General features: G+C 35.0%; 4 protein-coding genes across 5 annotated transcripts in view; 2 read left to right on the forward strand and 2 right to left on the reverse strand.

Moving 5' to 3' along the window:
- Positions 1-23,078, reverse strand: part of Nlg1 (Neuroligin 1) — a 234,908-nt gene that overhangs the window by 199,318 nt on the left and 12,512 nt on the right. The window lies entirely within an intron of this gene.
- On the forward strand, positions 1,196-8,008 carry alpha-Est8 (alpha-Esterase-8). The gene is made up of 4 exons (XM_068299741.1): positions 1,196-1,629; positions 5,633-5,945; positions 6,010-6,894; positions 6,956-8,008. The coding sequence occupies exons 1-4, from the start codon at positions 1,583-1,585 to the stop codon at positions 7,469-7,471; spliced, it is 1,761 nt and encodes a 586-aa protein (XP_068155842.1). The 5' UTR covers positions 1,196-1,582; the 3' UTR covers positions 7,472-8,008.
- alpha-Est9 (alpha-Esterase-9) lies at positions 11,871-23,007 on the forward strand. The gene is made up of 5 exons (XM_068299746.1): positions 11,871-12,514; positions 20,262-20,574; positions 20,643-20,793; positions 20,853-21,589; positions 21,654-23,007. Exons 1-5 carry the CDS (start codon positions 12,471-12,473, stop codon positions 22,116-22,118), a joined length of 1,710 nt encoding a protein of 569 aa, XP_068155847.1. The 5' UTR covers positions 11,871-12,470; the 3' UTR covers positions 22,119-23,007.
- On the reverse strand, positions 16,165-17,467 carry Mics1 (Mitochondrial morphology and cristae structure 1). The gene has a single exon (XM_068299756.1). The coding sequence runs from the start codon at positions 17,315-17,317 to the stop codon at positions 16,232-16,234; it is 1,086 nt and encodes a 361-aa protein (XP_068155857.1). The 5' UTR covers positions 17,318-17,467; the 3' UTR covers positions 16,165-16,231.

A 23,078-nucleotide genomic window follows, 5' to 3' on the forward strand; every position in this document is an offset into this window, starting at 1 on the left:
GTAGTCCTGACAAAATTACAATCAAAGGTCTTTTCTGGCTATCTAGTCATCTTACCAATTATAAGCCGCAATGCAACTAACCGACAAAACACCCTGTATTTACAAAAAACCAAACAATTTATTCTGTATGTCTATTTGTTGCAAGTTTTCCTTTTTTTTGTTATATATTTTTTAACATGATAGTTTGCGTGGCTATAAAACAATAAAATGTCACAATTTGAATTGTATTGTGTAATTTAGTTAATAAGTAACTATTATATGTTATGGCATATCAATCATCCCCTCCCTTCTCACTGATGTATTTTCATTAGCCATTTCGAGTAATGTTTTGGTCAATATTTCTAGGTTTTGATGTTATCGTACATTGCATAAGGTGAATCGTTATAATTGCCTTTAACCATCAGCCAATTCTATTGATTTCTGTTCTTTTTATTTTGTTGTATGGGACAACAAGTTTCAAGCAATTAAAAGAAACAGTTGTCTCTTAACAAGATTAAGGGTAAGAAATTTATCACAAACTAAATGTTGATAGTTGGAAACAATTTTTGTCTTTTTTGAAAGCAAAAAAAGATTAAGGTATTCCACATTTGTAATCAAAATTTCAAACAAAGGTTTTATAGTCATCAATAAATGAACAATATTATCCTTATAATGAGAATAAAGGAAAAATTCATTTAATATACATACATATAAAGCTAACGAAAAGGAAGAAAAAACTATAGGGCAAATCATCGAGAAATTCAAATAGCAACAATAACGATAACAATTAAGCGACGTACTACAACGCCATAAACAATAATAAACAAAAGAGAAAAAAAAAGTTCAACAACAAAAACGATAACGTTTAAACAAAACATCGGCGCCCAGCACGGAAAGCAGGCAAATTCACTCAAGTAGACAAAATGCCAAAGGCATTTGAGCGTACACACACATACAGAGAGAGGTTACACATACATGCAAAGAGTTAGAATATCACTCATACGACCCCATAGCCCCACACAAATGAGTAAATGAGTGGAAAAATCAGCGGCAGCTCTTTTAGAGAGTCACAAACAAACACTAACAGCCGACCGTCCAGCAGTCCGAACGTCCGAGCATACACACACACACACACGCAGACACACAGACAGACAGACCCAACCATCGCACACTAAACTTAGCCGGCGCTTACTTAAAGTGTTCAGTTGACGAGCAGCCCCTGAAGTAAAACGAACATATAACTCTTGATCCAGCCTTAGAGACTAAGGCCTGGCAATAGCCTCAAGCATTATAATCAGTGTAAATTAAATTAAAAATCTAAAAAGTGGACAAGCAACAAATGAACCAATTAAATTCTACACAGTGAATCAAAAAGGAAAAAGAAAATTAAATTTATTATTTATATCAGTTATAAATCTGAAAAGTCAAGGAATTTACAACAGGATAAGCCATCTGGCACTATTCGCGTAACGCATACGCCGCGTGGGGCACATTGTTTTTATAGATTTATTAGTTACAATTTGTGCGGATTTGTGTGTGGTGTGAGTGATTGTGTGCGGTTATCGACAAAGGAATCGATTCGCAAGCGTGAGACCGCAACAAGATGTCATTTGATATAGCTATTGCCGATCAGATGCGCATTGCATTGAAGTAAGTTTAACTTTATTCATTTTAACGGGTTTAAATTTACTAGAACAACAAAATTACATATAGAAATTGTTTTAAAGAAATGGGGTCGATTTTATTGACCTTGGTTTATATAAAACGACTGAGTTTAATTGAGATTTCTACTATAACTAAAACAGGTTTTACTTTTGTTCTACCTTGAAATATATTTCCTCGTGCGGGGTAATCAAGTTAAAAATCTTATAAATTTGTAAATAAATCTATGTTTACATATGTGATTCCATGTAAAAATCTGGGTCGACTTTTGTTTTTATTTGCTATGTCTCTCAAAATTGAACTGTCTGACATTCTGACTATCAGCTTTTGCAGTTTTACGTTCAATTGTCCTCAACCTCTTTGTAATGTCGAACTCAAGTCAAAGACGTGGCTCAACTTTTCTTCAGTACTACTCTTATCGTCGTCGTTCAGCCTACGAACACATATAAAAGTAATAAAATTTCTAAAATATTTTGCGTCAAAAGTCAGGCCCACAAATATGAACTTATCAGCTGATGAGACAGCAGATGTGGATTCGAAAATCCGGGTCTAATAAATATGTATTTATAAACTTGATAAGAACTCATAATTCACATTTGATTTGCCTTTCAGTCTCACTCTCTTGCTTGCGCTCTCCAAATGCATCCGTATTTGTCTGCAAGGCCAAGATTATAAATTATACTTAGAGGCTATGATAGAAAACGTCTGTCTAGAGTCAATAAATTGACCTCTTTCATGATGATGATGCAGATGTTGGTCTGATGAGTCGTTGTTGTGTACCTTGCACCCGAGGCGACGTTGTGTATGTTTTTGATAATCAACAATCAGTTGCTGCTACTCAATTAAAGAACACTTAAAATAAAATTTATAAGAATTATTTAGCCATAGCATGTCCCCTGATTAGAGATAGCAAAATAAAAAACAGCGATTCGATTCTTATTAATTATGTACTGATAAGTTTTGCCAGATATATGAGTGCTTAGACTTGTAGTCGTGTGTCATATCATTAGTTCTTTTAGGGCGGAGTTTTGGCTTTCAAGTGCGTCAATAATTTATGACTTAACACATGATTTTCCATTACTAAGTTCATTATCAAGATTGTGAAATTATAATTTTTGTACTTTATCACATAATTTTGGTTGCGATCGTGCCTAAAATGCCAAGGTTTAGCCAATTTGCAGCGTTTGCATAAAGTGTGTTTTTCTTTATTCATCTTTTTTTTCTGCTTTATATGGAAAATGTGCTTAGAGAACAGGTCTGTCGAACTGAGTTCAATGGCCAAGAGCAGCAATGCCAAAATGCATATGTACACATACATATGTATATTTATTGGTAATTTTAAGTAGCAAATATCCATAAATCTCTAATGGCAAAATGTTAGTCATAAATTTTGAGAATTTTTGCAGAAATATCTAAATGAAATATGACCCAGAAAAATAAACAAAACATAGAGATAGGGGAAGAGAACTTTTATAAAGGGAATCAAATTAAAGTCGTTAAATATATATTCAAGATTAAGTTCTTGTTTTTTTTTTATGAAGGTTTTATGCAGTCTTAAAATTTTAAATATATGGATATTGCATGTCCTTTTCATATGTATTTTTTTCAACTTGATTGCTAATTTAAGTATCAACTCCATGACTAAGATTCGCTCTAGTAAACTGCCACTAGAATACCAAATGACTGAGGGTAATTGTTGTAAAATTTTAAATTGCTGCTAAAAGTTGTGACTACTCGTTTTTTGATGGTTGATTTTATACTGAGCAAAGTTCAAATTTATTTCGAATACGTATAATTTCTTATCGTGTTTTCAAACAAAAGTTGCATTGCTGTTTGCAATTATCTGAAGTAAAATGATCCAAAAAATATAACTTAATTCGTTTAAGAAACATGTCATCCCCATAAGCACATAGAAAAAGTTGGCAGAATGTAGATTTTTTCAATTATTTAGTCTTCAATGTTTACCTAAACATATTTCAGAATGAAAGAATATTAGCATTCTCTAAATTAATCTAATTTTTGTCCAGTTTTTGCAGTTTTTTATTTTTAGTATAATAAATATTTGTGTATGAAATACAAAATAGGTACACCAACAACAATTTCCACCATTTCCACAACAGTTATTTTTGGAAAAATTTGTTTTTAAATATTTCCTTTGCGCACATTCAATTTAGCATTTACAAACATTTTATTTTCTATTTGATTTGGCTTTCATCAAGCTGCATATTGAACAACGAGCAAAAAAATATGAAAATTCAATAAAAATATTTGATATCAATGATGGCTTTAATTTTTCCATCTATGTAGGTTATCACCTCTCCCCTCTTACCCAAGGTCTTTTTGCATTGGTTTTTGTGCATTACTTTACACTTGATTGCATGAAATTGATAAATGGAAAATTCACATCATCTCTCTTTTTATTTTGGGTATTTTTGGCAAACAAATATTAAAAATTTTCTCAAGCAAAATGCCAATGACCTGCATACAAAAATTAATGTATATAGAAATATACTATATTGTAAAATATTATTGATTGATTTTATGCCAAAAATTTTCCTTTTCCTGACTTTGCTTTCTATTGAAAAGAAAATTTACGGTTTCTTAATATGAATAGTTTCCGGTTTCCATTAGAAAACGTACATATAATTTGTTAATTTAATAAAAAAAAATGTTGCTGGCCGTTTATTTTTGTTTGTGCATCAATAGATTTGTATAATCCACTTGGCAAAATTGTGAAATGCTTAAATTTAATTAATTCGCCAGTTATGAAGTAAACGAGTTCTTTCTCTTTTTTCTTTATTGTTGTGTACATAAAATGAAGATGTGATGAATAATTATCATCTTTAACTACAATCTTGGCTCTGCGAGCATGACCTTGACCATTTATACAAAGTGGAATCGAACAATTAGCACTTCATATTCATAATTAACACACATTTGGAAGAGAGCTCTGAGCATTCGGGGCATTGGGTACTTGCATCCATTGGAAAATCCGATTCTAACTTAAAGTCCCCTCAAGGTTCCAAACGGCAGCTGCTAATTAATTGCTTCGACTTTCTGTGTTTACTACTCCAACGTAGTACTACCGAGCATTCCAAAATGATTTGTGGCCATATAAATTGTCTATATGTGTGCGTATTATAGTATTTTTTGCGTGGTTTTGTTTTGGTTTGCTTTTTATATTTTTTGCCATATACGTAATCTGAAATCTTTGTTAAGCATCATAGCAGAAACGTATCGGTCTGTTGTAGATCGGCTCACGCGTCGTTTAGCGCGCACGTTTCTAAATAGAAACGCACTTGAAATATAAATGGGGCACGCCTCCATGGCATTTGGGAAATAAACACTGTATTTATGGATATATGATGCTCTACCTCATGGGAACAGCTCTCAGACAGTTGGCTAAATAATGAAACAAGGGCATAATTATTTAAAACATTTTCGAGCAATATTTCGACGAGACTTCGAACTAAGCTTAGAACCATAAAACAGGCAAATGAAGTAAGTAAGATTGAATGTTCTTGCTTTTGAAATAGACTAAAGGTAAAAAATCTTCAGAAATATCAAGTCTATTTTAATTGGTTGGAAGATAGAATATTCATAAAACCATGTATCTCTTCTATACTATTCAAGCTTTGTAAGTTTTAAGTTAGTCAACCAGTTATTAATCCACTTACATTTTCTTATTGTAGATCCATTTCTGAATCTCTATTGTCCGGTCACTTTTTTTGTTCAGTTAGTTTATGTTTTCTTTTGTTTACGTGCTAATCGAAAATTCGCAAAAATAAGGAAAAAAAATACTAGAAAATCGATCTTGGAAAATTGTTGTTTACAAAACCAACTGAAGAGCGCACTCTTTTGGGGTACTAAATGTTTGATTTTTTGCATTTGTTTGTCATTTAGCTATGTACACACAGAACAAAAAGTGAAAAGTTGTTTAGATTTTTTTGTTCACAAAGAGTTTTGCTTTTTTTTTTTTTGGATTTTCCAGCTACGTCAAGTTCAAGACAAAGCAACAGCGCCTTCGCAGCAAAGACAAAGTCATTGCGGATACAATATACGGCAAAGTAAAGGGCGTTAAATGGCAATCAATCTATGGAAACAATTATTATAGCTTCGAGGGTATACCATTTGCCAAGCCGCCGGTGGGTGAGTTGCGTTTCAAGGCGCCCGTTGAACCGGATCATTGGACCGAGGTGAAGCGTTGCACACGGGAACGAACAAAGCCATGTCAGGTGAATATTGTGATGAACATGGTGCAGGGCAGCGAGGATTGCCTGTATCTGAATGTCTACACAAGAGAGGTAAGAAAGACAATCTAATAATAAATCAATTAATCTAAATTAATGCTTTGTTTGTCCTCTTTAGTTACATCCTCAGAAACCTTTGCCAGTTTTGGTTTGGATCTATGGTGGCGGCTTTCAAATGGGCGAAGCTTCACGTGATCTCTACAGTCCTGACTACTTTATGATGGAGCATGTGGTTCTCATATCCATATCATATCGCCTGGGTGCTTTAGGTTTTCTTACTCTGGAAGACGAAGAATTAGATGTGCCAGGCAATGCTGGACTCAAGGACCAAGTCATGGCCTTACGTTGGGTTAAAAACAATTGCCAATTCTTTGGCGGTGATCCGAATAATATTACGGTTTTCGGTGAGAGTGCCGGAGGAGCTTCTACACACTACATGACACTTACGGAACAGACGCGAGATCTCTTTCACAAGGCAGTGATAATGTCAGGATCGGCCATAGCTCCCTGGTCTATAACTCCACAACTCAATTGGGCGTATCGGCTGGCCCAGGCTACAGGATACACTGGCGAACAGAATGATCGTCAGGTCTTGGCACATTTGAAGAAAACCAAAGCTAGCATCATGTTAAAGGTCGCCGATGATATTATAACCATGGAAGAGCGGCATCAACGCAAAGTTATGTTCAGTTTTGGACCCAGTGTTGAGCCATATGATTCTCCCCATTGTGTAATACCTAAGCCCCCGCTTGAGATGATGCGTAATTGTTGGGGCAATAGTATACCCATGGTTGTGGGTGGCAATTCCTTCGAAGGTCTTCTCATGTTCCCCGAAGTGCGCAAATGGCCAGATTTATTATGCCACTTGGGTGAATGTGAATACTTGGCCCCAGAAGATGCTGGCCTGGATGACGAACAGCGGCGAGCATTTGGCAAGCAATTAAAAGCCCTTTACTTTGGTGATAAGAAACCAAGTCGTGAAACGATACTCCAATATAGTGATGTACGTTTAAGTGAATACGAATCAAATGAATTTTATTTAAATTTTTTTCTGTCTTTTTTAGCTATTTTCATATAAATATTTTTGGCATGCCATACAACGTACATTACTCTCTCGGGTTCATCATGCCTCGAAAGCTCCAACCTTTCTATATCGTTTCGATTTCGATTCCAAGCATTTTAATACCATGAGGATTATCACCTGCGGACGCAAAGTGCGTGGCACTTGTCATGGCGATGATTTATCATATATATTCTATAATGCGGCTGCCAAGAAACTTAAACGTCGCACTGCGGAGTTCAAGACGATACATCGTTTTATCTCCATGCTGGTGCAATTCGCCGCTTGTGGAGATCCAAATATTCCCTTGATCAGACACGATCATGATCACGATCATGACATGCACAGCAATGCACCTGGACAAGACGGAGAACAAGAAGTCTGGTTACCCATCTCCAGTGAGGATACGGTGTTTAAATGTTTGAACATTTCCCATGATGTGCAAGTGATTGATTTGCCTGAGGCAGAGAAATTACGTATTTGGGATAGCATGTATGTGGATAGAAGACTTTTGTATTGAACTGGCAAATTCACACTCTATGTTTGCCCCTCTCTCTAGCTCTCTCTCCCCCTCGTCTCTTTCACTACCACTCACACTTTGCCCCATTTAGCTGTAGGCCAAAACAACATATTGTTAGTTATTTGTAGTAGATATCTAAGCTGGCCCTGAGGTGGCTTTAAAACCACATTTAATGTACACAAAGCTCTCAAACATGTAAATAGCCTTTATACTGCTTAGTTTGTAAGAATAATCACAGCAACAAGAACAACAATACGACCCCTCAAAGAAAAACAACAAGAAAAATATTTAAAAACGAGGAAAAAGAAACTATTGAGCTTAATATTTTACATTCATATTCATTTTACACATTTGCTGAATATGTCGGTTTTATTTTTAGTTTGTATTGTTTAAATGGCCAGAAGCGAATAAAAATATCAAATACTAAATAAATATTTGGCAAAAAACAACAAAGAAATTTGTAAAGGAATATTATATTTTTTAACAAAATATTTACAAAGACTTTTTTGATCAAAGCGAAGCATATTTTTTTATCTAATAATAAAATACAGTTATCTAGTGTTGAATGAAATTGTTTTTTATTTACAAATTGGTGTTAAAAATGTTTAATGTTTAAGTTGAAGTTTTTAGGTGCACTTGAAGTGCTATACATTTAAATTGTTTTGCCAAAACCAGAGGGCAGATGTTTAATTTCTCTTTTAAAACAAACTTTTCCCTTAATTCTTGGTTAGTACTCTAGTTATCCTTAGCACACTTTAGAGAGTTATTAAATGATAACTTTTAAATGAATATATTTAACCTCTAAACGACCCACATTAACGTTTTTAATTTTCCAACGTGCCAAAGAGTTTTTAGTAGGGTTTTCTAAACACATTCTCTTTGATATAGTAATGTCGGCCGAAATTGATCTGATTATTTATATTGATTATAATCAGGCGTTTTTACAAAAAACCAAACGTAAAGCCCAGCCATAAAGTATGCAATGTGTTATGATATTAAAAATACTTAAATGCTCAAACCTGACAATATTAACACCTGCCGGCACACGGGGCAAAGGCACAAACTCATACATGGACAAATGGAAAGCTGTCAAGCGAAAAAGCCGAAAGCCTGTGCACACCTGCCGATAGATAGACGACCATACACACTCACACACACCAACACACGCACACTCATTTAGAAATTTTAGGTATATCAATGGGTCGTCGTCATCAGGAGACGCGCTTTAATGCCTAACATGGACGTGGAACGGCAAATGCTTAGCCCCTCTTCAATTTCCTACAATTCTAACTACGCTCATGAATTCTGCTGTAATGACAACAACAAGAAAAACCACCATATTTGGTTTATGCTTGTGGTAACTTCAAAGGAGGCTAAAAAAACAATGCACACAGGCTCGTTACCAGCCCAACCACCCAACCCACCTACCTGTACACCATCTTTAACAAGAAACATTTCTCTTCACTCCCCGAACCATTAATTGTAATTAAAAACTTACACGTGCTTCACATTTACTAAGCCCCGAATGTTGTGTGATGCTTTTGCTGACCTTTGACCCACCTCTTGAAGGCATTAAATACTGTTTTCTGTTGCTCTGACATTTTGTTTATGTTGTAATGTTTTAATTATTATTTACAGTTGCCGTAAAATTATTTATTACATACTTTTGAATTGCTTTTTAAGGGATTTTCAGCAAAGTCCCAAAAGTATGCAACGTTCCGTCAAATTAATATTCATGGCAGCAATTAGCGAGTCGATTTTAGAAAGTCAAAAATTTTCCAAAAATTAATGAACATATTTTATATATTAAAATATATTCTCTTCATTTCAAAAGCAATTCCCGCCGAAGAGTTTTTCATCATGTTAACAAAAAAATCTTGAAAAAACTGTGAAAATGTCAACAAAAATTGGTTTTCTACAACAGCTTTAAAATTTAAGGCAGTTTCTTTCATTTCATTCTCAAAGTACCAGCAAATTAGACCTGAATAAATACAAATTTAAAGCAAATCCCAGGAAGACATGCGTGTGCCTTGGCTTAAAGTGTGTCAAATGTTTGTAAATTTTTAAAATCCCAGACAATAGTTTTGCCTTGTCACGTGTAGTGAATGCAAATGCGTTGAGTAGGCTAGTCAAATCTTCCTCCTTACCCCTTCTCTCCACTCGCTCTCCCACTCATCCTCGTCCTTTGAATGTATCTGAATGTGTGTGTCCTGTAATCGAGTCACGAAATGGAATGGAAAAAGTCACGCGAGATTGTTGAACCTGCCGGAAAATTATGACTTTTGTGTGTATGTTCGTGTGGGTGTCAGGATGTCGCTTAAGGTATATTGGCGTGGCAAGTTCATTTGATTTCCTTTTAAAAATTCATGGGACAATTGTTGAGAAAGAGAGCGCGAAATGATTTTCATAAGCAAGTTTAACAGAATGATTGTTTCAATGGAATCAGCGAAAAAAAAGTACTCGACATTTCGAAAATTCCTTATTAATAATGAATTTCTTCGAAATGAGTGACTAAGAAGAGTTATGAGAACACATATTTATCGAAAAAGTACAAAATTCGGCAAAAATTTTATTGTTTACTAAAGGAAACATCTGCTGACAATCAAAATTTGTTAAGAAGAAAAAACATGAACATTTTTACATTCATTGTCAGTGAAATGCTTTCCTAGTTATCAGAAATTATTTTGTATTAATCAAAATCATTTAAATCGGTTCACAATTGTATATCAAAACGCAGACGACAATAGCCTGAAATAGTTTATTTCAATTGATTTAAATGAATTAGAGAAAAGGCAAAAAAACGTGCACGAGATCATTTTTGCTCAATTTATTTATTAAAAAGCTCCCTCTCGCTGTCTGTTTCTTCATCTCTTTCTCTTTCAGCGAGTCGGTTGAACCCTTCGCATTGATCTGACTCTCTTTAGTCTTTTTTGAAAATCTAAAAGCAAAGTCACGAGAGTTTTGCCTAGCCGTGCCAAGGTTATCAAACCTCTCTATGTTGAGAATTCATTTCTAAACACTCATCATTTCATTAAGTTTAATCAATGCTGATTTAAGTTCAGCGCCATGACATGAACATTCCCCAGTTGCGTGCTTAGACTAACTAACTATTTATGTAAAGTTTTTTACTAGAACTGACCAGAACTAACAATTATTGCCTTGGTCCCTAATGATGAATAGTTAGTAGAACCGTTGGCCAAAGCTTTGAAATGCTTTTTGTACGAAATAAGCTTTTGCTTCTTGAAAACTTTTTAATCAAAGCAACAGGAGGTGTAGGTCCTTGAAGTCAGCTGATGTTATATGTAAATACATATATACAAATGAAATTTTACTTTTACTTGTTTACCTACACAATTGTTGTCAACACGTGCCAAAGGCACATGACATAAAATTAACACGTCTCTCTCCTTGTTTTTGTGTAAGGGGCAAGGCGCGAGATAAGCAAAAATTGAGGTTCTCTTGAAAATTATTTCAAGTATTATCAGAAATAATATGACGTACTTCTTGGAAGTGCGATTCCATCTAAATTATGTCTGACTCAACGGCAATTCAAGAACCCCCCCAATATTACCTTTTTATACGTTGGTTATATAGATTACATATGTAGCGATATTGAGGAGTGCTGCATGTCATTCAGACAATGCAATGTTTAACAAATGAAATCACTAATGAAGTATAGCACCTGATCGATAAAGTTTATTATCTTTCGCTGACTTTTTTGGCTGTGGGGATATGTATATGAAAACATTTGAGGCCAAAGTCGGCCTCTAACTGTTTTGTATTTGAAATGTAATGTTAATGATTCAGTGCTGTGTTTCAATGGGAAAATGCCCCCTATGAAAATGTGTGTGTACACTCTTATCAGCTGATAAGCACTTGACGCACTTATGTATGTACATACATACACTTACCAAAAAAAGTATAGAAACAGATTATAAATAATTAATTCCTTTCTTAATTTCTTAATTGTTTTGAAATCAGCACAATAAACTGATATATATATCACTAAAAAGTTGAAAATTTGAAAGCAAATTAAGCAGGACAAGAAGGCGAAAGACAATACCTGTTTCGATTCTTTAAAAATTGCTTCTTTTTCTTAATTTTTACTAAATTGCAAGTGCCTAAGGACAGATCTTTACGGTGTTTCCTTTGTGTATGTTAGATTGACATCACTTTAAGAGCAATTTTTCTCCCAGTGTATGAGCGTTTTCCACAGAAAAGCCCACGCATTTGATTGCACGCTTTTTATGCTTCACTATCAAGAGAAAAAAGCTTTCAGTTTGCCCGCCACGCGCTTAGAACTTTTTGCCAGAGTATGTGTGTGTGTGTGTTGCTCTGCGCTCTGGGGTCGGGGGCTTTTTTTCTTGGCTGCTGCTTTTGCACACACAGTTGACGAGCTGCCTTCACACTAAACGGACGCGCAACTGAACCCGAAAGGAGAACAGAACAGAAACCCCCCCCAAAACACACACACAGCATAGCAACAATAGAAGCAACAAGCTAATAAAATTCAAACCACTCAAAACTACAAAGCACAAAAAAAAAAAAGAAACTAAATATAATAGAATTAATTCAATTTGAGTGCTACATATAAGTAATTTTGCGTGATTTAGCAAAAGTTATGTGACAACTAAGCGAGAAGCAAAGCCAAATAAGAAACGTGTGCTGTGCGTGTGCGTGTGTGAATGTGTGTGTAACTGCGCAGGACGCAGGATATGAAAAGCTTATTTTGATCTGTAGCCAGTGTGTGTATGTGTGTGTTTTGTTGACAAAAGCGCGCGCTAAACATAAAAGAAAAGGAAAAAAGTCCTTTCAAGGCCATTCAAACAGCTGGCTGGTGAATGAAAGCCACAATAGCTGGAAAAAGAAGAAAAATACATACTTTACTGACCACACATAAAATATATAGTAGCTAGCTTTGGCTGTATATATAAATATTTATTTTTTTGGAAATTTTTATTTATCCAGTAAGAGTTAAGTTAACAAGAAAACAACAAAAATGTCTTCAATGGCTGCATTTGATCAAATCAAAATTGGACTCAAGTAAGTTCTAAAAAACAATTTTTCAAATTTATAATAATTTATGGGTAAACAGTTCTTTTTATAGAATTTTTATAGTTTTTAGTTACACAATTTGCCTTAAATTGCCTTTGACTGTAAAGTCTCTTTAGTTTTTAGTAATTCGTTTCAAGTAAAATGACATCAGCGAATTGTGTCATCCTGAACACAAGCTCCATATAATTAAATGCTAAACATCAATTGCAATACGTCCACATACATATGGATGTTTGTTTGTCTTCATGTGTGTGTAGGTGTTATTTACTTTCCTTTTTTGTCTCAAGGCTTTATGTATCTTCGAATAATGAGTAATCTCCCTTTCCCACAAATGGGTTTGGTAAGGTTTTAGTCATTCGGGTCTTTTGATCTAGATTGACAAGTACTTCAAAAACATACATAGGTTAACGCCGTCACATCGATTATGAGATAATGCAGATAATTTAAGTACTTCAGTTGTGACGTTAACTCTAACATTTCCTTTGTTTTGTCACATAATTATAGTCCCCTTCCCCCAGTTGGGGCCTACTTCTATTGTTTCCCAGAAAATGTAATAAGACTACCTAAGCACACTGTGTTCATACATATGTACATACATACATATATGTTGTATATAAGTTCATGTTTGTGTACATTATGTGTGGGCCATTGGGACCGGGCTCCCTTTTGTGTGTCTGCCGGCACTTGAATTGTGCAAATAATTAGACAACCGGTCAACAAAAGGGAGCTTAAGTAAATACACACTCATTTATAACAATGTAAATTCATTTATATTATAATATATATGTGTCAGGCAGGTCACCGTTTCATAGTCACCCTAGACAAAACTCTAAAAATGATACTATATAACTTGTACATATCTATAAAAAACTTATAAATGATAGTCATATCTCTTGATTATGTCGACATGAGTAATAGATTTGCGTACCGTTGTTTTTAATACACTTAATAAACTCATTTTTTTAATGGTCATAGGGTATAATAAATGTTAGTTACACTAAGCCCAACTATGACTCATTTCAAAGTGATTGTATGTATATTTGGGTAGAATGTTTGAAATGTCAGAAAACATGTTGTGTGAGATCAGCTTGGGACACAACTTGTTTCGTTTCGTTATTTTTGGCAAGCAAAAGAAGTTGATGACTTCATTGAATACGAAATTAGCAACAGATGTAGCAGATAAATTATGGAAATTTCCAATTGTTACTTTAACAGCATTGACGCAAAAAATTAATAAAAGATTCCCAAAGAAATCAGATATATACAAAAATAATATACAAAGCTTCCATTTTTTTAATCGTTTTTCACTAGCTATTGATTATAGTTAACTGATCTAGTTCAAACTTGTAACCTGGGAGATCTAATTTCCTCTTAAGGCTTTAATTTCTCTTTGCGGTTGGAAGAATGAAAAGGTTTCATTTGCTTAGAAAAAAGTCGAGTAAACATTTCACATCAAAACTTGATTAAACAAAAGTTTATCTACATTAAAGCGTCAGTCTAAGATTTTAAATAATTAAATGCAAAAAAAAAAACGTGGAATATGTAAACAGATAAGGCAATTGTGATACGATTTCGCTTTTTTTTTTTTTGTGCTTAATTTATTTTAATATAGACAAACAAATAATACATATATTAATCTACGGATATATAAATTTATATACTTCATGATGGGCAATTTATTTATTATATATGTATATTGAAATGTGTTTCATTTAAATATTGAAAATAAATTACGTGATAGCAAAGGCAATTTCACATTTTTTGGTGCTCGGATTTTTCATTTGCGCTATTTTTTGTTTTATTTTTCTCAGGTGCAACGCAAACGATTTGCATATTCATTGCATTTGGGGTTGGTTGGTTGATATGATTTATGACAGCGACAGCTTCATTTTTCGTTTACTCAAAAATTGATATTCATAGAAAGTGGTGTTCAATCAATTTGGCATATAAATTACCATTTTGGCAGGCAACACAATGTATCTTCTTTCCTTAGCCCAAAAATATTGTCAATTTGCAGTCTTTAAATTATGATTTATAAATAGCCACAATGTATTTCCATTTGAAGCAATTCTCCGATTTCAATTTGCTTCAATCGAATCATCATTCTCACTTACACCTATTAACCTTCAATTGGGCCAGTTAATTGCCTGAAATAGATTCAAAGAATTTCTGTATGATTTCAGAAATTATCAACTCGATTAAGCCAATTCAATAACCTTGAACGGCCATTGCGAAAAGTACGAAAAATTGTTCTTTATATGTATTTCATTTTGTTGTTGTCTTCACTTTTTATTTAATTTTTTGGCATTGTTTCAGTACTAAATGAAATTTTCTCTATATAGCTACTATTATAGAACAGATGGATTGGATTGCTTGCCTCTGTTTGTCCGCCCACTCACTCTCATGGCACTAACACTAATGTAAACTTGTCAATTTCATTTAATTTTTGCGGCATTTTGTAAAGCTTTTCTCGTTTTTTTTTTTTTTGAATGGCGACAAAAGTGAAAATTGTTTTATAAATGAATAGAGCAACAGCAAAAACAAATGTTTATACATATATATTATTTTATATATACATATAAGCAACATAAATATGTATATATATATATATATATACTATATGTTGATTTGTTTCTATCTGTATAGAATGCTTTTTTAATGATGTGAATTGTTTGCCAGTTTGAAATTGTTTATTAGGTAACAAAATGAATTTTACTAATTAAAAAACAGATTAGATTCAAGCAATTATATATAATGAGTTATTTGTTGGAACTAGAATGGCAACTCTGATGCTATTCGTACTCAATTTTTAAGTGCAACCTATTTTTAAATTAACCCAGAAACTAAATTAGAAGAAATTATCAATTCACAGAGCCACTCAATTAAAATTAAACTAAAATCTAACCTACTTTCTTCTTTCTTTTGATCTCTGTTTGATTTCATGAAGTATCTTTTGAGAAAATTTCTTCAAGTGTACCTACTTTTAATAATTTAGTGGGTTACTTCATTGACTTTTGCAGAATGCAATGTTGGTTGGTCCTTCAGAGTACGCCTCCTTGACCTACTCTTGGCCATTTGCTAGACACACAAACATACTTACATACACAGACAACATGTTTTCCGTTGTCCCCTACAGTTGTACCTTGTACTTGTATTTTATCCTTGTGCCGATTGTGGTTAAGCTTTTCGTTCGCCCACTGGTTTTCATTCATCCAAATCTAGAGTTACTTATGAATGCCGAGTCAAAAGCTTTCTCCTGCAACAGGACACGCATTAAAGCTTTGCCAGTTTGGGGTCAAAGTGTAATTCAAAACCATCATCTTTTTATTCCAAAAAGTATATCATTTTCGGGGTTTAAAGTGTAAAAAACAAATGACCATGACTTGGATTCATTACTAAATAAACCCAGAAACCTGTGTCAGGAATTTTTCACAGATTGCGTGTTGTCTGTCTCGGGGGGAGGGTGGTGTTTGTCCGACATTTAGTCTCGTCTAGCCCAGCACTAAACTGATAACCGAGTTGATAGGGGAGACTAGTCTATGGAAAATTAACTAAATGGGGCCCCGGCCTATAACCTCTCTCCCTCCCCCTTTCTCTTTCCGTTCTCTCAATTTGTGGCGCGTTTTAACTGTGAGTGATGGGTGTGATATTCTCTGTAATATATTTTACAATTTGGTAATAAACTATTTGAAATCAAAAATTAATTTACTTTCTGCGGTTGCCCTGGTCGCCTGACAAAATGATAGCCATGCGTATGAATATATTCAAGGCGTCCATATAGATGGCCAGGGCATGATTGATCGGATCATAGAATACACTGCTATACTGTGGATGCATTTCGGCTGCCTTGACAATTCTCTGGGTATCATAAAGTAGGAATCCGCTGAATAGAATTAAACCTCCATATAGCGACATAGATGCCAGGCCAGCTCCAACTGCTGTGGTCGGTGGCAGCCACATAGAAGCCAGCGATGAGGCAAACACAATGCCTAGACCAATGGCGAGTGGTCCGCCCATATAGAGAAACTTGTCGCTTGGAGCACAGGCAGCCACCGCGGAGAGGCCACCAACTATGCCGCCAGTGTAGAGCAAAGCTTTGGTCAATATCGGACCACCGAGGAAACATAGAGGCGCCACAACAGCTCCTAGCACAGCGCAATGAAGAGCCCAAGCCAATTGTTTGGGACCCAAACCAGGCTCATAGTTTATGGACTGAGCCAAAGCACCAGTGCCCATTACCAGACCCAAGGTGATTAAAGATGCCAACCAACCGGATCTTGTAATCAATTGCATGAGAGCTTCCGATTGGAATACGGCCGCCGATGAAGCTGCAGTCAGGGCACACGAGGCTCCAAAATATGCATACGTGGCATGAATGCGATCCCTCACGTACTGTGGCCACATCACCGAATGATCATAGATGCTCGGCTGTTTGGCCAAACCAAGACCATAATAGCATAAGGCCACCATGCCCATTAGAGCTGCTCCAGCCGCTGCGCCCCTGCCCATGGAGTAGGCATTCTCGGTAGGTGGACCCATTAAACGTTCTTTTAGCGTTGGCGTTCGCGATCGGCTCTCCATTTGGGTACGATCACGATCACGTGAGTTTTCTGTATATTTACGCTGTCCCATATTCCTGGGTATCAGGGATTTCGGCTTCAAGGGACTCAATGTTGGCAAACCAGGAGATTTGGGCAGAGGCAAACCATGGCTGAAACGTTGAATTGCCGACTGACCCAAAAGACGCATTGAACGTCCAGGCAGAGCACAGGCCAAACGTGCTAAAAGCATTTTTGATGAAATTGCTTCAGTTTGGTCTAACCGTAATCGTCCAGAAATTTACAAAACAAAAATAGATATTTTTAGTATAATGTATATAAACGTAATCTTATTTTTGTTAGAGATTGTTTCGAAAATTCCTTCTACCTAGTGTTTGTTAAAATAAAATCTATTTGAATTGTTTAGTACGGGTAAGTTGATTATTGAACTAGTTATTTCTGACCGAATGCGGTTGACAATTGACTCAAAGCAAATGAGTTCAACAGGACGGATGTTGCGGAGGGCTACAAATGACTAATATTTTCTGACTCTTATATATATTTTTGATTCTGTTTCAAATAAACGGTAACTGAATCGTTTCTCATACTTATACTCATGGGGTTTTTCACAGACTGAAATGAGTCCCTGTATTTTGCCACAGACAATGAAAAATAGATTGTTCGTGTATATATATCATAAATGTAATACGTAAATGGAAATATTTTTGAAAAATCATGATCTGTTAATGTTTTTGTGTTGGTTCATTTGCCTTTTTCTTCTTTTCATCTATATTTCTTATTGTTTTGCTTTGCTTGTTTTTCTGCTGCTGTCGTCACTTTTGGCTAATAAGCAATTGCAACGGATGTACATACTTCTATATCTATATCCAAAACATTCACCCAAGCAATTTGTTTATGTTTTTTTCTGAAATTTTATTTTTATCTTTTTGGCCAAAGAATAATACATAAATCAGTCGAGATGCGAAAGATCATACAGAATATGGCACAAACAAGGCGAACATTTTTCGGTTTTACAACTAACGGAAATGATTAATTTGAAAATTATGGTCTCTTTCAAGCAAAGTGATCTCAGGCCATAAATGTCTGGTCATAACAATATCTCGAACTATTAACTGGACAAAAAAAGGACTACACAAAGGACAGGACTGGGACTGGGACTAGATGGGGATGACCAAATGACTTTATAGCATGGCAAATGGAAATTTTAGCAAATTTTCCTGTTCTTTCTCTCTTGGTTATTTTATGACAATCGTCCAGGTCTGTCATAAACATTATTTATATTGCTGTCGGTCATTAAGTTGAGCGTTTTGGGTTCGAAGCTGCTTTCACACACACAGGCACACACAATTTCTATGTCAGAAGTTCAAGGCTGAGGCTCCTAATCGCCGGATGTACTCGGAATGGCACTTTATGCGTTTGGGCTCAACACGACACGACACGACACGATATTCTATTTATAGGAACAAATTTTGACATTCTTCTGTCATTTTAATACCCAGCGAAAAAACATTTTGGTATATTCATTGCGAGTAAAAGTTTGAATACTAGAGGAAGAGTCTAATAATAAAATGCATCCATTCTAGCAAAGATTTCAGCCAAAATAATATAATCAAATGAGGAGCAAAGGAACGGCAAAGATTCTTCTGAAAACAAAAAGCATTTTCCCTTTTTAGCATTTCCTTCTCGATCATATGAAGAGGGTATCAAACTTTTTTCATTCCCGGCTCTTGTGTGGCAAAATATGTGAGTTTTTGATGACAGATGCATTGCAGTGTGTGAATGTTTGTGTAGATTGTATATTTTATGGTATAGAGAATTGAATTTGCTTGAAAATTGAATCACGTTTCATATATGCTGAATTGTCGTTGGGTCTGTCGCCCACTCGCCCGCCAAAACAAAAAAAAAAAAAGCTACTCAAACTATTTTGGATTGTCTTTGTTTTTATTTATTGTGCGAGTGTTTCGCCAAAAAGGCTATATGAGAGAATCAGATTGCCTTTGTCAACTGACGTTAAGGAAATACACATTTTTAGCAATATCTGCAGCATCATCAATCAGGATCACCTCGAATTGAATTCTCTATAATCTACATAACAAAAACAAATTGTATTTTTAAATTATTATTTTAGTTTACACTAAAAGAAATACCATTGGCGGAAATATTATGTGTAGTTTGTGAAATTATTTTTGATATCTTATCAGTGTGTAGTTGAAGGCCAAAATGGAAATGATTTGCTAGACAAGAGTTTTATGTGTTCTAGAGAAAAAATTGGTTTATTTTTGTAATTACAAAGTCCATATGAATTTTTTAGCTTTTCATACTTTTTATCGTCTTGTTTTACTTAATTTTTAAATGACATTTGATTTATTAGTTTTTCATATTTTTATCTACTTTTTTTAATTCATTCTAAATGACTTTTAATTTGCCCAATATTTCTTTCCATTTCATTATTTTCCCCAAATATTTTTCTCACATGTTTTTCGTTTTCCACTTTCTGCTTTGTTATGGCCTTTTTCTATATTTCCTATATATATATATATATATTTGGTTATCCATCTTTGCGGTTAACCTTCTGTCTCTCTGTGTGATTCTCTTCGTTTTGCATATGTTCATCATAAGTTCTATCATTTAAATGGAAAATTTTGTGTAAATTTGTTTAATTAACAACAAAATTGGCCTTGATTGGTAGATACACACACCCACTTAGAAAAAGTTGAATGACTTACACGAGATTTGTTAAGCATTTTTACTTTTTCGCATTTAAGTTTCTATCTATATTTATATAAAATGTTTGTTGTTTCTTTTCTTTTGTTGAATTGTTTATCTTTTAATTTTGCCTAGTCTTTTGATTTTTTATGGGGGATTTGTGGGCAAAATAAGATTGAAAAAAAGGCAAACAATGCCAGGTGATATGAGCCGCGGCAGTTAGGAAACTGATAAATGTCACGCACCTGGCTCGCGACATTATCAGAGAATGAAAACTAAGTGGGTAAGCGGAAAGAAGTGGTACCCATCAATATTAGCAAAGCTGCCTAGCCGCCTGTCGTATCTGATTAATGGCAAATTTTTTTGATTAGGATTTAGTGTGTACTTTTAGCTAGACTTAAAACGTAAATAAGGAAATGTTTACAATAATTTACTGATAAAATGTTCTACCTCGCAATTCGTTCTTGCAGAATGGTCGATTTTAAAGTACAACAACGTCGTAATCGCACGAGCGAAAAGACTGTCGTGAGCACCACTTATGGACCTATCAAGGGTGTGAAACGGAAGTCCATCTATGGGCAATCCTATTTTAGTTTCGAAAAGATTCCATTTGCCAAGCCACCAATTGGTGAATTGCGCTATAAGGCGCCACAGCCTCCAGAGGTTTGGACCGAGGTCAAGAGCTGCACATCACAGGGTCCGAAACCATTGCAAAAGCATTTTGTATTCGAGATGACTGATGGCTCTGAGGATTGTCTATACCTCAATGTATATACTAAGAATGTAAGTTGTGAAAGACAAATACGAAGCCAATTTTATTTAAATATTAATTAAAATTTGCCTACTTGCAGTTATATCCCACGAAACCTATGCCTGTGATGGTCTGGATCTATGGCGGTGGCTTTCAATTTGGAGAAGCCACAAGGGAATGCTATAGCCCAGACTATTTATTGAGAGAAGATGTGGTCGTTATATCAATAAACTATCGTTTAGGTCCATTAGGTAGGTAAAATTGGAGTCATTCTCCATCGCATGACTAACAATATCAAATTTTCTTGTAGGATTCCTTTGCCTAGATGATCCCGAATTCGATGTTCCAGGCAATGCAGGTCTAAAAGATCAGGTTCTTGCCTTGCGTTGGGTCAAGGCCAATTGTTCGCGCTTTGGTGGCGATTCAGGGAATATAACTTTGTTTGGTGATAGTGCTGGCAGCGCCTCAGTTCACTATATGATGATCACGGAGCAGACACGTGGTCTGTTTCACAAGGCCATTTGTATGTCTGGCAATACACTTTCGCCATGGGCTGTTACCCCCCAACGTAATTGGCCTTATCGTCTGGCCGTCCAGGCTGGCTACACAGGAGAGAATAACGATCAGGATGTCTGGGAATTTTTGCGTACTGCCAAGGGTGCCGATATCATTAAGGCCAACAGTGACCTATGCATTGACGAGGAGAAGAAAGAACGTATTGGCTTCTCATTTGGTCCCGTGGTTGAACCATATTTGACTGAACATTGTGTGGTTGATAGAAAACCCATTGATATGATGCGTACCGCCTGGAGTAACAGTATTCCCATGATTATTGGAGGTGTATCTAATGAAGGCCTCCTGCTTTATTCTGAGACTAAAGCGAATCCCAAATGTTTAAATGAACTGAATGATTGTCGATTTGTGGTGCCCATTGAATTGAACATGGATCGTGATAGTGCACTCTGTATAGAGTATGGTGAGCAGTTGAAACAAACATACTATGGCGAAAAGACGCCCAGTCTGGATACTCTACACGAATATCTGCAGGTAAGTGTTAAGGACATTTTGGCTTGGATGTTTGTTTAATTGCTAATCTGATGTCTTTTATTAGATGGTCTCGCATGAATATTTCTGGTTTCCCATATATCGGACGGTTTTGTCACGACTTGAGCATGCCAGCAATGTACCCACCTATCTGTATCGTTTCGATTTCGATTCGAAGCATTTTAATCACCTGCGCATTCTCAGTTGTGGCAAGAAGGTACGGGGTACATGTCACGCAGATGACCTCTCATATTTGTTTTACAATTCATTGGCAAGAAAACTGAAAGATCACACAAGGGAGTACAAATGCATTGAGAAGTTGGTGGGATTATGGACACATTTTGCTACATATGGCAATCCCAATTTCGATCCAGAGCAATCGGAATTGTGGCAACCAGTGTCGGCTGCAGCCGTTGAGAAACGTCAGCTTAAGTGCCTTAATATATCAGATGATCTTAAGAATATCGATGTGCCTGATTTGCAAAAGCTGATGGTCTGGGAGAGTTTCTTTAAGCGTGATGAATTGATTTGAGGAATGTCGAATTGAAACATTTTGGTAACCCACCCTGGCTAGTTATACGACTCGTCTAAAGCTTTATTTTTCTGGCCTAAAAGAAAGAAACCATGCTAAAGCGTAGCTTTAACAAATTAGATGATATATAGAAATTGTTAGAATATATATCTATATATATATTGTGTATATGTCTACGCGTTTGTTAAGTTTGCCGAAATCGAAATTCTATTGTAAGTGTGTTAAATTTTTTTCTTTATAAGTCTAGATAACAGGAATATCTATATAAAAAACATCTAAAGATTAAGCTGAAAGGAAACAAGTCGCAACAAATGTACCTAAAATGAAAATGGAAAATGTTTAAGAAAGACAAGAAAACTAATTGCAGGGTATAAACTCACAAAAGTTCCACGTAGCTTTGACTACTCAGGGTCAAACCAAATAGCCCATTCTAAGAAGCTCTTCTACAAGAAGGGCTCGAGTTAAAAGCTTGAACTTAATTTAAATTGTAATTAATTGTGAATCCAAACCTGTTTATATTTGCATAAACTTCTGAATGTTCCTTTAAGTACACCGCAACTAAAACTATGCGTATTAGTATGTATATCAAGCATATTTAATATGAGTAAATAACTTTATATCTAGTTTATGTTTAAGTCCCTATAAACACTCTACTTTTTGGCTTCCATTGAAATGGCTGCGCACAGTTTATGATCAATCCTAAAAAATACATACATATGTATATGTATATAAGTAGGAATTTGTTTAATGTAATATTTTTTAGATATATTTTATGTATAATTTTTTGGCTAAAATGTTTTTTATATTAACAAAACAAGAAAAACCTGTCCAAAGATTTACATATTTTTTAAAAAAAATTTACAAAACATACAAAAAAAAAAAAACTAATAGCAACTTGCAAAAAGATTTCCTCTTTTTTAAAAACAAAACTAAAATTGATCAAGACAACATTCTTCATTA

This window comes from Drosophila tropicalis, unplaced genomic scaffold (genome assembly GCF_018151085.1).
Source record: "Drosophila tropicalis isolate 14030-0801.00 unplaced genomic scaffold, ASM1815108v1 contig_878, whole genome shotgun sequence".
Classification (NCBI taxonomy): domain Eukaryota; kingdom Metazoa; phylum Arthropoda; class Insecta; order Diptera; family Drosophilidae; genus Drosophila; species Drosophila tropicalis.

What these genes read in the sequence shown, in the direction of transcription:
- alpha-Est8 (XM_068299741.1), top strand. Translation starts at nt 1,583, where the DNA reads ATGTCATTTGATATAGCTATTGCCGATCAGATGCGCATTGCATTGAA. An exon ending in CAGATGCGCATTGCATTGAA is followed by an intron (nt 1,630 to 5,632) that starts GTAAGTTTAACT and finishes TGGATTTTCCAG; the next exon opens with CTACGTCAAGTTCAAGACAA. An exon ending in CGATACTCCAATATAGTGAT is followed by an intron (nt 6,895 to 6,955) that starts GTACGTTTAAGT and finishes TGTCTTTTTTAG; the next exon opens with CTATTTTCATATAAATATTT.
- alpha-Est9 (XM_068299746.1), top strand. Translation starts at nt 12,471, where the DNA reads ATGTCTTCAATGGCTGCATTTGATCAAATCAAAATTGGACTCAA. An exon ending in CAAATCAAAATTGGACTCAA is followed by an intron (nt 12,515 to 20,261) that starts GTAAGTTCTAAA and finishes TCGTTCTTGCAG; the next exon opens with AATGGTCGATTTTAAAGTAC. An exon ending in CTATCGTTTAGGTCCATTAG is followed by an intron (nt 20,794 to 20,852) that starts GTAGGTAAAATT and finishes ATTTTCTTGTAG; the next exon opens with GATTCCTTTGCCTAGATGAT.
- Mics1 (XM_068299756.1), bottom strand. Translation starts at nt 17,317, where the DNA reads ATGCTTTTAGCACGTTTGGCCTGTGCTCTGCCTGGACGTTCAATGCGT.